The following is a 17,976-nucleotide window of genomic DNA, read 5'->3' as shown; positions in this document are numbered from 1 at the left end:
CTTGCAAAACACAAAATGGACACTCAGAATAAGTGGAGATTTTTACAAAACTTAAGTATAAATATCCTTATTTGTTGAAAGTGATGTCAAGAACTAGCAGGAAATAGAAGGAGTTAAATGCCTAAAATTAAACTTGTTCTTAAGCCAGCAGGCTATACCATCTCTGTCAGCTGTTAGCAGACTAACATACGTTGCTGAATATCACCAAACCCATGTATGGCTTTTGAGCTGATCCCCTTGCCTGAAATAGACTGGAACTGAATGGTTCCCAGTCTTATGAAGTGCTGGTTTAGCTCTGAACTTCAGAGACAACCTCATGTTTGTGACTGCTTTTGCTTTTAATCTGGCTTCTCTGAACACCTGGAGCTTATTGGACACATCTCCTTTCCCTGTGTTTATTTGAACAATTTGGCAGCTTTTGCAGGTGCCTGCAATTGTATTGCTAATGCTGCACCTCTTTTTGCTGCTTGGTGCATCAGCCAGACCAACAGCCTTAGGGATGAAGGTTCCAACTGTTTTGTTAGGTTACAGCCCAATGGAAGACTGTGATATGTGATCAGCAACAACTGGATTTTTCCTGAAGTTCCAATAAGATTTTTGAAATCTAGTTTCAGATCCTCGCAGCGGAAAAGTACGCACAGGAAACACAGAAGAAGAAGAAGAGTCTGCAGGTGCAGTCAATCAGAACGTAGCCCTTGCCATTGCAGGGAATCAGCTCAACCTCAGGAGCTTTGGAATAACTCTAATATCCCTGGTATGGTCAGTGCTCTGCCAGTCTCCTTTCTTGTATCTATGACCCTCTTTGTTTTCTCCTTTTATCCTTTCTTGCCACTAATAACTACAGTCATGAGAAACTGTGTTCTTGTTTCCTCCAGCCCCAAAGAATGCCTCATATTCCTCCTGTCTTATCCCACTCTTCTCTCCTAGACATTTAATTACTCCTTTACCATAAGTTGTTCCTTGTTTTCTCCCGCATGCCTATTTCCATTTCCACAACCAATCTAGTCTTATTTCCAGATTACCTAATGTCACTCTGACTCCCCCAGTGCCTTCCAATCCCAGTCTCACCTGAATCCATGGATCTAGGACTCAGATCCATGGATTTTCCTCCTTTTTCTTCATAGTTTGGGGTTTTTTTTAATCTCCTATACAATTTGGCTGACACAACTGCCTTACAAGAAGGGACCAAACAGTAATAGAATCTTTTTCCACATTATTCAGAGGAAATTAAAATACACCCATCAGGCAAACAATGCTTTTGTGCTTCTTTATGTATTTCACATGCGTACAACTAGTCCTGCTACTAATCACATGCATTCAAAAATACAATCAGTGTAACCTGAAAGCAGTTATGTTTACCAAAGTCCAGTTCTGAGATTCTATTTCACTTAAATTTAAATAACATTACTTCACCTGAATTACATCCCTTTTCTTTTACTTCTTTCAACTGACATTTACTTTATCTGCCCTAGCCCTACAGACAGAGTGCCACATTAAGTCCTGATACTACTCGCAATCTTTTGATATGTTTCCTCTGGATCATGAAAAATGCTGATCAGAATCTAATACAGAAATGGATTGCAGACCTTCCATCCATGCAGTTGAACAGGATTTTAGATTTGCTTTTCATTTGTGTGTCATGCTTTGAGTACAAGGTAGGTGAAACATGGCCTGATTTTGTTGTCCTGCTATGTTTTGGGGTGGTTTTTTTTTCCCTTACCTTCTGGCTGTCCAGGAGAAATTCATTACTGACAACTGTTAAATTAGCTCTTGTTTAATCTGTGCTACAAATGGACAAATTAATTCAGCTAAAATAGTCTACACTACCCTTCAAGGAAAATACAGCCAAAACCTTAGAGAAAGTCCCATGAAGTTGGCTTAAATTACTTTATTATTTTCCTTTCCCTGGGGATTTGAGGGCTATTTTTGGTGGGCAATGTATGGTGGGCAATGTTCCTATAAGTACCAGAAAGGACACTAAGGATGACCCCCTTAATTAAGAACTAGGACTGGACATCAGGACTTCCATCTCTGACAGGGTCTGTCTGCAATGCATCAAGAGATCTTCCCTCTGAACTTAAATTTCTCTCTCTGTAGCACTGAGCTACATATTTGTGTTTATTAGCAGTACATACACGCCTCTTTCCTCATCTGCAACATTTATTTAGCCTTTATATATTAGTCAGTCATATTCACTGATTTCTACTCCCCCTATATGTCTCTCCTATTGTGTCTTGTTTTGGAGTTGTAAGTTTGACTCATGCCCAATGATGGAAGCATTGGTGTTGATTGCTTTGACTTTACTTTCAGGGCAAACAAAGCTCAGATAAAGTTAGCACCCAAGCACTCCAGAAGTCACAAGATGTTAAGGCCCGATTAGAAGAGGCTTTACTGAGAGGTGAAGGAGCCAGAGGAGAAATGATGAAGCGCTGCAGAATACCAGCTGGTACTTCACACCCATCTCCCCACTTGTCTTTTAAAATCTCGAGAGCTTGTAGACATAAATGAGTTTGTTGGGTTTTATGCATAGCCCCCAATTTTGTCCTTGTATTTTTCACCCACAGACCTTTCCCTTGCAGACCTTTCTTGGTTTTACTGTAGAGAAAAATATCATCAGCTTTCAACTATCCAAGGTGTAGCTAGGACTGAACTCTTCTCCACTGAAAAATATGAGGCCAACTAAGTTTTAAGACGTTCTGAGAAACTGTGTTGCTGTCTAATCAAAAGCCAAGAAATGTTGTCTAAACTATCAGTATGAACAAATTGTTTGTGTCAAAAAAAAAAGGTTGTTTCATTTAATAAATGGAATGATTTGTGTTCTTGTCCTTGAAGACATTAAACAAGCTAATATAGTAAAAATCTAGATGAAAAAAGTGATGGGGTCCTGTCCTTTACTAAAGCCCTAAGGCTGTAAAGATGAATGGTTTAGTTCTGACAGACTGCTATAGACATACTTCTCCTTCTTTCAGTGAGCTATCAGACTTCAGGTGTCCTCTTTTGCTTTCATCTCACTGATATATGTTGCACTGTTAGGGAATGACAGATCAGTGGGGCTAAGTGAAAACCTGCGCTGGAGAAAGGAGCAGACTCACTGGCGGCAGGCAAATGAGAGACAGGATAAGTAAGTAATTTAATTAATATATATTGCTTTTATTAGGTCCAAAGTTGTTTGCTTTTTTCATGTTTTATTCTTTCTCCTAGGAACCTTTTATTACAAAATGAGCAGTTTCAGTCCTTTCCATCTTCTGCCAAAGAGAAAGAAATATAAAATGTTTAAGTAGCCAGAGTATCCAACTGTTGCTATGACACAACAAAGAGATCACAAATACCTGAATGGGAAGTTTAAATAGTTATCTGCACATTTTTTTCCTTCTTATTATCAGTGTCATAAACACTAGTTATTGATACAAGTTGTATCAGATACTCCACAGAGGCTTGCTATGACATTTATTTTGGTGTTGCTATGGCTCCTCACTGTATACACTGCTGTGGTATGGGTTTGCTGTGTTAAATCAGTTGAGCTGGGTTTGACATGCTATGTTGAGAAGAGTTATTAAGAAGAGTAGGGGAAGATGGTTCTGTAGTGAAATTTTTTCTTGTAGGAAGTTTTAAGTTATGATGGAGACCTCATAGCAGCCTGCCAGTATCTAAAAGGGAGCCTACAAAGATACCGGAGTGGGGCTCTTCATCAGGAACTGTAGTGATAGGATGAGGGGTAATAGGTTTAAACCTTAACAGGCAAAGTACAGGTTAGATATAAGGAAGAAATTCTTTACTGTGAGGGTGGTGAGGCAGTGGAGTAGGTTGCCCAAAGAAGTTGTAAATGCTCCATCCCTGGCAGTGTTCAAGGCCAGATTGGATGGGGTTTTGGGTGACATGGTCTAATGCGAGATGTCCCTGCCTATGGCAGGACTAAATGGAACTAGATGATCTTAAGGTCTTTTCCAGCCCTAACCATTCTGTGATTCTGTGTCTGTGAAGTACATTTCACCTTGTCAGCACTATATGGCAGTAGACAGGTCAGTTACTAGATTTATGGAAAACTGTATTTTGGCAAATAGTTTGTGTTACTAACAGCATTTCCATATGGTATGTGCTAGGTTTCTATAAACATGGAACTTGTTGCTTTCCCCTAAAGGAGATGTGTCATTTATTCATGGACACTTGCTTGAATTTTGGCTATCTAAACAGGCCACTGTGCGTCACATATAGAGACACTGGCCTCTCCCCAGTCCAGCTGCTGTGAGCTCATGTTATCATTCAACATACGTGAATTTGAACTGAGTTCGCTCGTTTGTGCTGTGCAGCAACTGTGTTGTTGTAGACTAGCACTCATTCATAATCATTACATACATTTTTGAACACAAGATTGTTAATTTGGAATTTATCCAAACTTGAAAGAAAGAATCCTTCCACTTTCTGCACTATATTGGAAGAGGTGCATATTCTGTGTGTTTATTCCTACTTTTCCCTGAAAGCAGCTTGCTTTTACCCAACCTGTTTCATTAAAATTGGAATAAAACAGTCTCCAAGTAGCAGCTCAAATATCTCTTTACAGTAGATCAGTTAAACCACTTAAAATAAAACTTCTGGTTACATAAGTATGACTCTGCATGCTGTTCAGGCCTTTCTGTTTTACCCAGCATTCATCACTGTGGTATGCAAGTTCTTTTCTTCCCTCCTTTTTGGAAGCCTTTAATGTGTAGGTCCCATAAGTCAGATGTTTGCACATAGTACGTGGCACAGCAGGTTTGCACAGGTTGCTACTCAGTCTCACTCATCCTGCTTCTCCTTGAGTCTGGCATGCTTTGGGATTGTAGCTGCAGTTACAAGCTACATGTGGTGTCAGAGAGGATCCAGTCAACATGTTAAATGTGCGGTTGCTGGAAATGGTTCAAGCGGCTGCACTGTTTGCTTAATTTGTTCAGTTCCTACTCATGTTTAGTGATCCCTGGCTTGATTATAGCACAAGCATTTTGGCAAGCCCTTCTGTTCTTCATTACTTTGAGTCAGTGTAATTAATAACCATTTGACTGCCCCAGCTTCCTTTCTTAGCTCTCCTTAGAAGTGTTTCTTCCCAAAAGATGGTTTTTACTTCTGGATTTCTTTTTGGGTAAGACTCCACTCAGCAGAAAAGGTAACTGAACATAATCAGGTAATCTGAACAACAGATTTTGGAGTCACTGATTGTAAGGGTGTCGCTCCAGGCACAGAGATGCATCTTGGGAACTTTGGTCCAAATCAGAGCAGCTCTAATCTCAAGTTCTAGAGAGCAGCTTCTGACCATGCCACAGCCCTTTTCTGAGCAGTTTGGGAAAAAGAACAGAGATTCCTCTTTGTGTTTCTACCATACAAGGGATCTCTGAAAATACACTTTTGTTAGGAGTTGTACCTATTCTTAGAGCATTCAGCTTGTAGAGGAGCTGTGTTCCAGTCTTTGTCCTTAAGTCTATGCCAAGAGGGTATTATGCATTGCCTTTACCACCACATTTTGTCTTTTATAAGTGGATCAGTCATCTCTTCAATGAGCCTGAGCCTGGGGCACTGCTGTATTGACCCTGCAGATGTTGGACTTCTTGTCATATGTTGTCAACAGTTTCAAGAACTGACATTTTGATTGCCTACATGAAACACTGCTACTATGGCGTTGAAGAAATTTCCCCTTTTCCCAAGCCTGTTATTTTTACTTTTTTTTCTGGAATTGTTAGATCAGTTACTTTCTACTCCATTTGGGGTTTTAGTGTCCTCACATAGGCAATGCATTCAGAAATTACTGCATATCTTATTGAACAATTGAATGTGATAGTGAAGGCAGAGTAGCCATCACACAGATTACTATTAAGGAAGCAGAGCATCTATTTGAACTATTCAGAGGCCTAAGTTTCAAGTGTCCCCTTTGGGACTTCTGTTCTATGGTATCAGCTCTCCTCTTTGACTCCGTAGTTCTTAAGAAACACCTCTGTACATGGTTTTCACTGTTTGCTCTTATGCAATTGCTCAGAATGGTATAGTCTGTATTTTGGCTTTCTTTAAATAGCAGGCCATCTATCTCTCTGCGTGCTTTAATTAGAACTCCTTTTTTGCAGGACAAAAGCTGAGCTAGATCAAGAAGCTCTGATCAGTGGAAACCTGGCAACTGAAGCTAACCTGATCATTCTTGATATGCAAGAGAACATCATCCAGGTGGGAAACAGCAGAGCTGGCTTATAACTAATACGTGCTCCCTCCGAAACCAGTGGAAGCAGGATGTATTTCTCCTTTTGTTTCTATGCAGTGCAAAATGTTTTAATTAAAGATTTTTTTGTAAACTTGTATAGTCTTGAAGAGGAAAAATAATATTGAATGAATACAAAGACAAAATTGCTGTCTGTGTTACACTGTTGCCACAAGCCCCTTCTACTGCAGGGCATTGTGCTACTATGAATAAAAGGGAAATCCACCACCGTGTCTTCGGTAGATGTTAAAGGCCATTTCAACATATTACTTGATCCTGAACTTTGGGGAGGAGGAGCTAAGAAAAACCTTCATTTATGCTAGGAATGTATCTGAAGGTGTTAGTATTTTGGAACTGGACTGCTGTGTGGCCTGTGATCGTACTTGTATGTATGGATCTGTGAGACAAAAGGATTTAACCTTGACTCCCACAGGGTGCTCAATGCAGTAAAGTATCTTTTACCTACATAGAGCAATGTAAGATGAGAATGTAAGATGTAAGATGAACAATGTAAGATGTAAGAACTGACTTCTAGGAGTCAGATGCAGTAAAATTTCACAGGTCCTTTGACAACAGTGGAGCTATGACAGTTGACTCTGCTTAGACATGGTCTTCTGGTTTAGGGGAGAAACTCTCAATTTCCACTGTGTATATTCACAGATGGTGAGGAGAAAAGTTTGCTCCTGAAAACCTATTAGTAGGAGAGCATTTAGCTACTGGACTTTTGTAGTACTGGGCATGATCTTTGCATGACATCATTCATAGCACCTAGTCTCCCCATGGTTTGAGTTGTGGGTTTGAACAGAGCATACCAGTATGCTGATTTAGTCTATATGCCAGAAAATCAGAGCATGAGGAGGCAAGGGAAAGAATGGTGCTTGCCCACCATGGGATCACTTCCTCACCCAGGGTACGTGAAAGGTTAGCCAGAAGGTGGACAGAGCTTCAAGAGTTACTGCAGAAGCTGGCTGAGCTTAAAAATGCATTGGAGGGTCTGTGGATGTTGGGAAATGTTTTGGACATTTTTCCCTATGTCTTCCTGATCACTACAAAAGTGTTTTGGATTCCTCTGAAGCAGTTGCTAACAAATAAAAAACCTGCAATCTCTAAACTCCCAGATATATCTCACAGACAAGACAGCAGAACTTCAGTTCCTATATGCCAGTTCATTGTTGAATTACCTCATGCAATTTTTGTTTTTCTCACATGTAGGCAAGCTTTGCAGCAGAATGCAGAGACAATCTTTTAGGAGGAGTTTTGAAGGTCCTGGTAAATTCTCTGGGCTGCGATCAGAGCACCACTTACCTGACTCATTGCTTTGCTACACTCCGAGCGCTCATTGCTAAGGTATGCTGTTGAAATACTTCTGTTTTCATGCTTCCAATCAAGTTATTAGAGCAGCATTTCTAGAACAGAGCTGTGTACATTTACTTACCACTCTTCCTTTGGCATATTTTGTATCTATGAATACACTTCCTATCTGTAGGGATGTTAAGGGACTTCTACAGCTTTTGTAAGATTATTTTATTGATCACACAAGATGAAATAACTGAATCTGAATAATCTTGTGAGTTTAGCAGTCTACTCTTAAATATAGAAGATTTACTAATGAAAAGGTAAAAAAAAAAATCCACCCATTATATTTCAAATACATTTTTATTTTAATTAGGCATCCTAATTCCAGGGATTGCACAGATTCCATAAATTCAAATCTAAATTATATCATTAGGACTAGTTTCCAATCAGCTGGGCAGCAGAGTAATCAAGGCTAACTCATCAAGAGATTGGGGGATCATTAGGTTTCTACTTCTAAAATAAGTTCCAAAATTCTAAGTAGATTTTAAGACGTTGGCACATTTCATCTTCATTCTGCTTGAAAACTAAACCAAATCCTAATCTCTCTCATTCCTTCATCACAAATTAAGAAAAAAGAGGACAGAATTTGACCCAAAATTCTGTAATATGGAGCATACTGGATTAGGTGCTTCATGAGGACTCTAAATCTGTTTGAGATTCATTCTCCTACAAAGAAAAGCAGTTCCAAAAAGGAAAAATCCATTAAATGTTTTTCACCTCTAAACTCTTATAAAATGCAAATAACAAACAGGACACTCCCGTCCAATTAATGCCTGTCTGCTATTAAATGCAGATTGGCTGACAAAGTCTAATTATAGGGTAGATATCTCAGTAGTTATGAAACTCATAATTATGTTTTTGTTGTACTTTATCTTTGAAAGCTAACTTCCAGTTCCAGTAAGGAATTTTGTGAAGCAATTGTTATTGAAATAGATCTTCTAGTTAAGCTGACACATTTCTGTATTTTATGAAGCAATCATTCCAGTTATTATTACACTGAAGGTATATAGATGTTACTTTACAAATAAAAATGATAGAACCCTGGGCCAACAGGTGTGTAATTTAAATTAGACATAAAACAGTGAGATAATGGAGTGAAGAAAGGTGGAGAACTGGGAAATGGGCCTGCAAATCAGGAATAATATCTTGTGTTCTGTTCACACACCTCTAGCAATCCTGTGTATGTACGTATAATATGGTACTGGTGTGTCTGTGCTGCCTACAGTGAGAGTTTCTTAGGACAGACATCCAGCCCCCTGGGTTTATTGTCTGCTTGGTGCATTATGGAGACACTGCAAAGGAGAGTCTGGCATGAAAGCTGGGCAATGGAAGTTTTGTGACACACAGTAGGAGGAAGAACACTCTGGAGGGCTGGGGAAGGGAAGATGTTGATGCAAAAAGCTAGTAATTGCTCCTTATGCTTAAGGAAGTATTTGCATGTGTCATCAACCATTATGTATTCTGAAAATAACAACTTTGCAACATTTGATGTTTTTAAAAGTTCCTGGAGAATGGGACTCTGAGAAATATTTTGTCTTTCTGCTACTCTTTTTCAAAACACAAACACTATTTTCAAACTCTTCTTCTCTGTAGAAAAGCTTGAAAATGGAACCTATAGCATCACAGGAATCAGAAGTATAAAATAAAATAGAATAAAATAGAATAGAATAAAATACAATGTAGGTTTTGTAAAATTTAGTCTTTGTCTGAATCCTATGATTTTTGTGCACTAAGCCAATGAATCTGCAATGGCCAGAAATAAGAGTAATGAATGTTTTCTTTTCTGTCTCAGTTTGGAGATTTCCTGTTTGAAGAGGAGGTTGAGCAGTGTGCTGACCTGTGTCAAAGAGTTCTCCATCACTGCAGTAGCAGCATAGATAGCACACGGACTCAAGCCTGTGCCACCCTTTATCTCCTCATGAGATACAGCTTCAGCTCTACCAATGTAAGATTTTGAGCAGTATTTTTTTGTTCCACCTTTTTTTGTCATCAGTTGAAACAGAACCTGAAGTTGTGATAGCAAATGGAACACATCTGCAGATGAATAGTCATGCGTTATGCCGTTTTGCACATTTGATCCAGAAGAAGTGCTAGAGTTGTAAGTGGAAGGTAGTTTCAATTGGTGTTTATTATTTTGTTTAGGAAAATGTGTTCTGCAACATCTGTAAATGCATCTTTAAATGGGACAGCATTAGGCTCTGATAAAAGGGCTATACGACGCATGAGCAATACCCTTCATTTTATCACTTTTTTTTTCTTACTCCTGTGTCGCTTAAACTTAGACTAGTTCTATTCCAGTGCAATTACAACCTCAGTACAACTACTGTATGCTGCCTTAATGGGAATTCTTTGCTGGCCTTGGGCTAGGTTCTGATCCTTGCCGTACATACGGAGCAAACTATGTATATTAGGCAAGTAGGTTCACAATGTCCTAACATGAAAGGACATGCATTAGCATTGTGGATAGCATCCTATCTTGCAGAGCATTTTCTTCCCCAGTTTTTACTTTAAAAGCCATGAATATGTAAAAAGTGCTGGCCTTGCAGAAGGAAAATATGCCTCTGAGACACCGTGATCAGCAAGGCATAGTGCATCACCAGGTGAAGCCTTCAGAGGCCTTTTGCCTCCCAGAATTGTTTCCAGAATGTTCTTCTCCTTCTTCTCTGTGGGTGACCTGATCTGCACCCCCACTGGCCAGTGCAGTGGGGGAAAGAGAAGCTTCTGATTTCCCCTTGTTTCAAGTGAGAATATGTATTCCAGGAAACATTCTTTCCCCAAAATACAGACATGTCAGAATTAGGGAACTTTGCCTTAATCAGGTAAAACAGGAAAGGCTTTGATGTACCAGAGACTGCTTGTGTGAACGGTGACTTTAACATGCTTGGTGTGGGCAAGAGAAAGTGGATATGATTTATACAGTAGCAGAGATATATGAACTGATATGTATGGCGCAGCCATCATTCTTTCATGTTTTTGTCTTTTCTTGTAAAAGAATTTTGCAAGAGTGAAGATGCAGATGACCATGTCACTAGCCTCTCTGGTTGGAAAATCACCCGACTTTAATGAGGAATTCCTTCGTCGGTCCTTACGAACCATCCTAGCCTATGCAGAGGAAGATGCAGATATGCAGGCAACTCCATTTCCCATTCAGGTCAAATCTTCTATGACGTCTGTGGCTTTTATCAGGAGCTTTCACATAAGAATATGCTTGGAGCAAGTCCTAGATCTTGGTTTTCCAAAGCAATGAAAATAAGGATGCAGGGGTTATTGCATGAGTTTATTTCTAACACAACATTAAGCAGGGAAGAAGTGGAGGGCATAATTCCATAAAATAAACTCCCAAGAGTTCTATTGAAATCACATTACAGGAGAATCGTCTCTTAGTTTTGTGTACAACTGTCTTATAAATCCCAGCAGGAACTGTAGCCTCTAAGAGTTTCCCAAGGGAGAATTTGATTTGTGTTTGAAGACAAATAGCTTCATGGAAACTTCTTTCCCTTTGTCCATTCATAAGGTGGTGGCAGCAGCAGTAATGAAAAATATTTCAGACAACTGTCAGAAGCTTTGCTAAAATTCTTACTGTAACTCAGCTTGAGCTGAAGATTTGTAAAAACATCTGCTTTGTTATCATATCACAGATCGACTAAAGCTGGACTCCATTAGCACATAGCTTTGATTTTTTTTTCATTCAAATATAAACAGATGAAAGAATTCCAGCTCATTTTGATGAAGCAAAATATAAGATCTGCTATATTTGCATTGAATAAAGTTGGAAAAACTTATCTTGTACTAGCTCAGCATCCTGACATTTTCTTGGGTAAGAGGGACTAAAAGTTACATCATTTGGTCAGATGCTGTTATTTTTCTAGAAGGGAAAAAGGAAACACCTGAGAAATGCGTGTTATTCTTTGTTTTACTGCAGGTAGAGGAGCTGCTGTGTAATCTGAACAGCATCCTGTCAGATACAGTGAAAATGAAGGAATTCCAGGAAGATCCGGAGATGCTCATGGATCTCATGTACAGGTGAATCCATTTAGAAATGCGTTGCAGTGAGGTGAGCACAAGAACTGTGCATTTTACGAACAGGCTGTGTACAAACCCTCTAGCTGTTCTGTTTGTGTATATTCCCACTTTAGTGCAGCTGGTCTGTCACAGGGTGCCCAGACTGGAGGAATGATACTATTGCAGTGGAGCTATTGGGAGGTGGGCATAGACTTGGGCAAGAATGGAACTCAGGGACTGGTGAACACTGAACAGTCTTCGGTTCAGCAGTTTTACTCTCATCATAGGCCCCTGTGTGGCCTGCCTACCACTGCATAACCGTTTCTTTTGCCCTTTGTTTAGTGAATCATACAGAATAAAGACAGAGATGTCTCCTTCTATTCAACCCAGGTCAAGAATTATAAAGGTTCTTTGCATAGAGAAGAAGTGATCGTTCACACCTCCTTTCTGCCCCATGTTGTTAGGATTGCCAAGGGGTACCAGACATCACCTGACTTGAGGCTCACTTGGCTGCAGAACATGGCAGAGAAACACACCAAGAGGAAGTGCTACACAGAAGCAGCCATGTGTCTGGTCCATGCTGCAGCACTGGTAGCAGAGTACCTCAGCATGCTTGAAGATAGAAGCTATCTCCCAGTGGGCAGTGTCAACTTTCAGGTAAGAAAAGGCTCCCAAGCTATGACAGCATAAGGCTGAGATGGCCTGTTCTGCTGTGTGTATTCCTTCTTGTGTTAAACAGAGTAGAAGCACATGTATGGAGAGGAAAAGTTGCAAAGTATTCATTACCACTTGGTACATTTTTCCAATTATTTATGCATACTGAAAACTGGTACTTTAGTATCCGTCTGTTTCCTATTTCCAGCAGTTGGCTACTATAATCTCTTCTTTGCGAAGTGGAACCCATGCTTTTTCCTAGGTCTGTTACTTATCAGCTGCAACAGATGGCATCTCTCAAGCTTCTTTCTCATAATCTAGGTAATTGGAGCTACTCAGTTCTTTTAGGCATGTTCTCCGATCTTTTGACTGTCATTCAATTACTAACCAACACCCTCTTGATTGATGAATGACACAATCACCATAGGCTATGTGCAGTCACATCAAAGTCAACTAGAAATGTCCCCTAAGTTCTTTCAGTCTGGCAAGTATCTTTCAGTTTATCATTCCAAAGACTTTGCTGGTTCTTTTGGCATTGCTGAACTCTTTACTCAGTAATACAATGATCATTTACAGAGAGTTTTCTTGTGTGTTTTTTTTTTTCACCCCTCTCTTCTACATCACGTAGATGAAAGCTAAACTCTTTCTAAGTATTGTCAGACAATTCAAAATGCAGATATTTGGATGTAGTTTATCAGATTATGCAGTTTTGGTTACCCCTACCTGAACTAACCTCAACTGCAAATTTCATGATTTTACTTTTTTCCACACATTATTAAAAATAGAAATGGCTGAACCCTTAAAATATTCCTGTGTGTTGATGATTCCTCATTATTCTCTGGGACAGCGAAGGCCATACGGAGTGTTTGCTGCAATGATTATGAATCATTCCAAATAATTAGTGGAAATGTCTTGCAGAATCAACTCAGATGTTGCGTAGATAATGTTTGGGCACATTTTCTTTATGAAATTTTAAACTTTTTGAAAGTATTGAGTTTCTATAATCTGGTGTTGATTCAGGTTAATAATGATACTTTTAATCTTTTTCTTTAGTAAAATTTTGTATCAGTGTTTCTGGATTGTCCTGGATGCAGTCTGATAAATCTACCACTATCTGCTCATAGAATCATAGAATACTTAGGGTTGGAAAGGACCTTAAAATCGTCTAGTTCCAACCCCCCTGCCATGGGCGGGCTGTCTCACACTAGACCATGTCACCCAAGGCTCTGCCCAACCCAGCCTTGAACACTGCCAGGGATGGAGCATTCACAGCTTCCTTGGGCAACCCATTCCAGTGCCTCACCACCCTAACAGGAAAAAATTTCCTCCTTACATCCAATCTAAACTTCCCCTGTTTAAGTTTTAACCCGTTACCCCTTGTCCTATCACTACAATCCCTAATGAAGAGTCCCTCCCCAGCATCCCTGTAGCCCCCCTTCAGATACTGGAAGGCTGCTATGAGGTCTCCACGCAGCCTTCTCTTCTCCAGGCTGAACAGCCCCAGCTTTCTCAGCCTGTCTTCATACAGGAGGTGCTCCAGTCCCCTGAGCATCCTCGTGGCCCTCCTCTGGACTTGTTCCAACTGTTCCATGTCCCTTTTATGCTGAGGACACCAGAACTGCACACAATACTCCAAGTGAGGTCTCACGAGAGGAGAGTAGAGGGGCAGGATCACCTCCTTCGACCTGCTGGTCACGCTCCTTTTGATGCAGCCCAGGATACGGTTGGCTTTCTGGGCTGCAAATGCACACTGCAGCTGGCTCATGTTCATTTTCTCATTGACCCCCAAGTCCTTCTCCACAGGGCTGCTCTGAATCTCTTCTCTGCCCAACCTGTAGCTGTGCCTGGGATTGCTCCGACCCAGGTGTAGAACCTTGCACTTGGCATGGTTAAACTTCATGAGGTTGGCATCAGCCCACCTCACAAGAGTGTCAAGGTCCCTCTGGATGGCATTCCTTCCCTCCAGTGTATCAACCAAACCACACAGCTTGGTGTCATCAGCAAACTTGCTGAGAGCGCACTCAATCCCACTGTCCATGTCACCAACAAAAATGTTAAACAAGACCGGTCCCAACACCGATCCCTGAGGGACACCACTTGTTACTGGTCTCCAGCTGGACATTGAGCCATTGACCACAACTCTTTGTGTGTGGCCATCCAGCCAGTTCTTTATCCACCAAGTGGTCCATCCATCAAATTGATGTCTCTCCAATTCAGAGACAAGGATGTCATGTGGGACAGTGTCAAACGCTTTGCACAAGTCCAGGTAGATGACATCAACTGCTCTACCCCTGTCCATCAGTTCTGTAGCCCCATCATAGAAGGCCACCAACTTGGTCAGGCAGGATTTCCCCTTAGTGAAGCCATGCTGGCTGTCACCAAGCACCTTGTTGTTTTTCATGTGCCTTAGCATGCGTTTCAGGAGAATCTGCTCCAAGATTTTGCCCGGCACAGAGGTGAGACTGACTGGTCTGTAGTTCCCTGGGTCATCCATTTTCCCCTTCTTGAACATGGGGGTTATGTTTCCCTTTTTCCAGTCATTGGGAACTTCACCTGACTGCCATGATTTTTCAGGTATGATGCACAGTAGCTTAGCAACTTCATTCTCCAGCTACTTCAGGACCCGCGAATGGGTTTCATCAGGTCCCATGGACTTGTGCACGTTCAGGTTCTTAAGATGGTCTCGAACCAGATCCTCTCCTACAGTGGGCCCAAGGTCTTCATTCTCACAGTCCCTGCGTCCCCTTCCAAGACTTGGGTGGTGTGGTCAGAGCATTTGCCAGTGAAGACTGAAGTAAAGAAGTCAATAAGAACCTCAGCCTTCTCCAAATCCTGTGTAGCCAGTTCTCCTGAGAGCTTCTGGAGAGGGCCCACGTTCTCCCTAGTCTGTCTTTTATTTGCAATGTAACCATAGAATCCCTTCCTGTTATCTTTCTCATCTGTAGCCAAGTTTAATTCTAACTGGGCCTTAGCTTTCCTAACCTGGTCCCTAGCTTCCCAGACAACATCCCTGTATTCTTCCCAGGCCGCTTGTCCTTGCTTCCACCTTTTATAACCTTCTTTTTTCTCTCTAAGTTTCCTCAGGAGCTCCTTATCCATCCAAGGAGGTCTCCTGGCCCTCCTGCTGCACTTCCTTCTGGTTGGGATGCAACACTCCTGAGCTTGTTGCAGGTGATCCTTGAATATCAACCAACAGTCTTGGGCCCCCCTGCCCTCTAGGGCTATATCCCATGAAATCTTACTGAGCATGTTCCTGAAGAGGCCAAAGTCTGCTCTCTTGAAGCCCAGGGCAGTGAGCTTGCTGCACGCTCTTCTCACTGTCCTGAGGATCTCAAATTCGACCATCTCGTGATTGCTACAACCAAGGCTGCCCTGGAGAGTCACATTTCCAACGAGCCCTTCCCTGTTGGTGAGCACGAGGTCAAGCATGGCACCTCTCCTTGTCTACTCCTCTATTACTTGCAGAAGGAAGTTGTCTTCCACACAGTCAAGGAACCTCCTGGATTGCTTGTGCTGGGCTGTACCATCCCTCCAAGAGATATCAGGGTGGCTGAAGTCCCCCATGAGGACAAGGGCCCATGAGCATGAGGCTATTCCTATCTGTCTATAGAGTGCTTCATCCAGAGAGTCCTCTTGATCAGGTGGTCTGTAACAGATCCCCACAGTAATGTCTCCCATCGCTGTTCTCCCTTTAACCCTGACCCACAAACTCTCTGTGGACTGCTCACCTGTCCCCAGACAGAGTTCCATACTCTCCAGCCTATCCCTAACATAAAGGGGAACTCCTCCTTCCCACCTGCCAGGCCTGTCTTTTCTAAAGAGCCTGTAACCTTCCATTCGAACACCCCAGTCATAGGAGCCATCCCACCATGTTTCTGTGATGCCTATTGTATCATACCCCTGTAGACGTGCACACATCTCTAATTCCTCTTGTTTGTTCCCCATGCTACGGGCATTTGTATAGAGGCATCTGAGCCGAGCTCCAACTGAAGCCGGCTCACTGGCTGGAGCGGCTGGGATATCTCTACATCGCTCCAAGCATTTATTATAGGTTCTGGCAACTGGCTGGAAGTGTTGGAATGGAATGATGCCCCTCTCCCCTAACACATCTAGTTTAAAGCATCCTTGACCAGTCTGGCAAGCCTCCTACCAAAATCACTCTTCCCCTTCATTGTCAGACCAGCTTCACCAGCCCCCAGTAGACCTGGCGCCCTAAACTGAGTCCCATGTTCTAGATACCCAAACCCCTAACTATGGCACCACCGTTCTAACCATCATCTTGTTAACTTAAAAAATTCTGGTCCCCAAAGCATTATTTCCTCCTCTGGGACTTCCCCAGTTTTATAAAACATATGGCAACTCAGTATTGGCTGCCCTGGATACGCTTTTGCTTAGCTCTTTTAAGATCTTGAGAGCACATTTTATGGTTCAGGTGATTTTGAAATGGCTAACACTAATAGCTGGTACATTCATCATCCCTTGATATAACTGTACCACCTGGGTTTTTTTTTCCTTCAAAATTGTAAATAACAATACCACCGGGAGGTTTTTATTTTCCCCTTCAGAACAGTAAATGTGAACATGATTTAACTGGTTGGCATTTTGCATTAAATTTTGTATGCTGGGATTTAGTATTTGCAGTTCCACCTTAGCAATCAAACAATGAACTAGTGTTATTCTTAAATTCCTTTACTCTTAAATAGCTATATATACTCTTTTTACAGCTTTCTGGCCATGGATTTATACTTCTGCCATTTTGCATCCCTTATTAGTTTTGTATTGTTCCTAACTTGTAACTTCTGTTCATTACTTCTATGTTCTTCTTTTCTCCTTACTTCTTAAACACTACCATCATTATGGGTGAAATCTGCATTCCCTTCTCAATGTCATCCTGCTCCCAGATTGCCTTGAATGGTTGTAATGTTGCACTTTTGACCCTAATGCAATTCCTCTTTACATTGCTCCAGATTGAATGGGTATGTTTTCAGTTATTTTAAAGAACTATCCTACAAGGCATGAAGCAAGCAAAAACTTACAATTTTAAAAGCAGTAAGTATTTTCCTCGCATCAAAATACTTGCGTGAATGCATGTTTGCCAAAGAAACAGTTGCTCCACAGTAGAAAGGTAATAAATAGCTTAATGACCAGAAATGCAATTACACAACTCCTTCTCTGACAGCATAATTTTGAATTTCAGTTTGCTCAATAACAATAATTAACTATAATAACACCTTGCATTTCTTACAAAGCCTTCCCAGAGAAGAGCTGCCACAACAGGTTTGTGTTCTGTAGCACCTGTGAAAATCTTGTTCAGATTAAGCTGTTACAAAAGAGAAACATTATTCTCAGCTTTACCTGGCGTTCCAGGTCTCACTCAACTGACTCCTTCTGTGTCCATTTCTTCATTTAGGTCAGATATTAAATCAGCTAATACTGGTGCTATACATTTAATTGTGGAATTGAGGGTTATAATAATGTGTATTTTAAAATACTAATTTGGATGAGAAAAAGTGTTATCTGCTTTCCACAGATTAGTAAAATGAGGCAGCAAAAGATTAAATCACTTGACCTAGGTCTTCTGCAGCTTACTCTGTATGATGGTCAGTGGAGTAAAACTTTTCCTTTTACTGTTCCAGACTAAAATGTGTATGTGTCCCTCTGTGCTGTGAAATCAAAACTATCCCTTAAAATCAGAACAGGATCACTTTCAGTGAAATTCCCTTTGAGCTTAATTTGTGTTTACACTAAAT

The 17,976-nt window shown here is 41.0% G+C and overlaps 1 protein-coding gene across 3 annotated transcripts in view; it reads left to right on the top strand.

The window, feature by feature from the left end:
- Positions 1-17,976, top strand: part of DOCK8 (dedicator of cytokinesis 8) — a 97,290-nt gene that overhangs the window by 67,202 nt on the left and 12,112 nt on the right. For all 3 annotated transcript variants that reach the window (XM_061475843.1, XM_061475844.1, XM_061475845.1), the window contains 10 exons: positions 609-754; positions 1,473-1,655; positions 2,311-2,446; positions 3,034-3,121; positions 6,087-6,183; positions 7,427-7,561; positions 9,363-9,515; positions 10,563-10,721; positions 11,493-11,593; positions 12,037-12,229. In XM_061475843.1, coding sequence (XP_061331827.1) covers positions 609-754; positions 1,473-1,655; positions 2,311-2,446; positions 3,034-3,121; positions 6,087-6,183; positions 7,427-7,561; positions 9,363-9,515; positions 10,563-10,721; positions 11,493-11,593; positions 12,037-12,229 — 1,391 coding nt within the window. The remainder of the gene's footprint in view (positions 1-608; positions 755-1,472; positions 1,656-2,310; positions 2,447-3,033; positions 3,122-6,086; positions 6,184-7,426; positions 7,562-9,362; positions 9,516-10,562; positions 10,722-11,492; positions 11,594-12,036; positions 12,230-17,976) is intronic.

The sequence above is a fragment of the Pezoporus flaviventris genome, unplaced genomic scaffold, assembly GCF_033815535.1.
Source record: "Pezoporus flaviventris isolate CSIRO_AGI_PZ_B2104156 unplaced genomic scaffold, CSIRO_AGI_Pfla_v1 ptg000090l, whole genome shotgun sequence".
Taxonomy (NCBI): Eukaryota; Metazoa; Chordata; class Aves; order Psittaciformes; family Psittacidae; genus Pezoporus; species Pezoporus flaviventris.
This window is presented reverse-complemented; position numbering and strand designations above follow the sequence as displayed.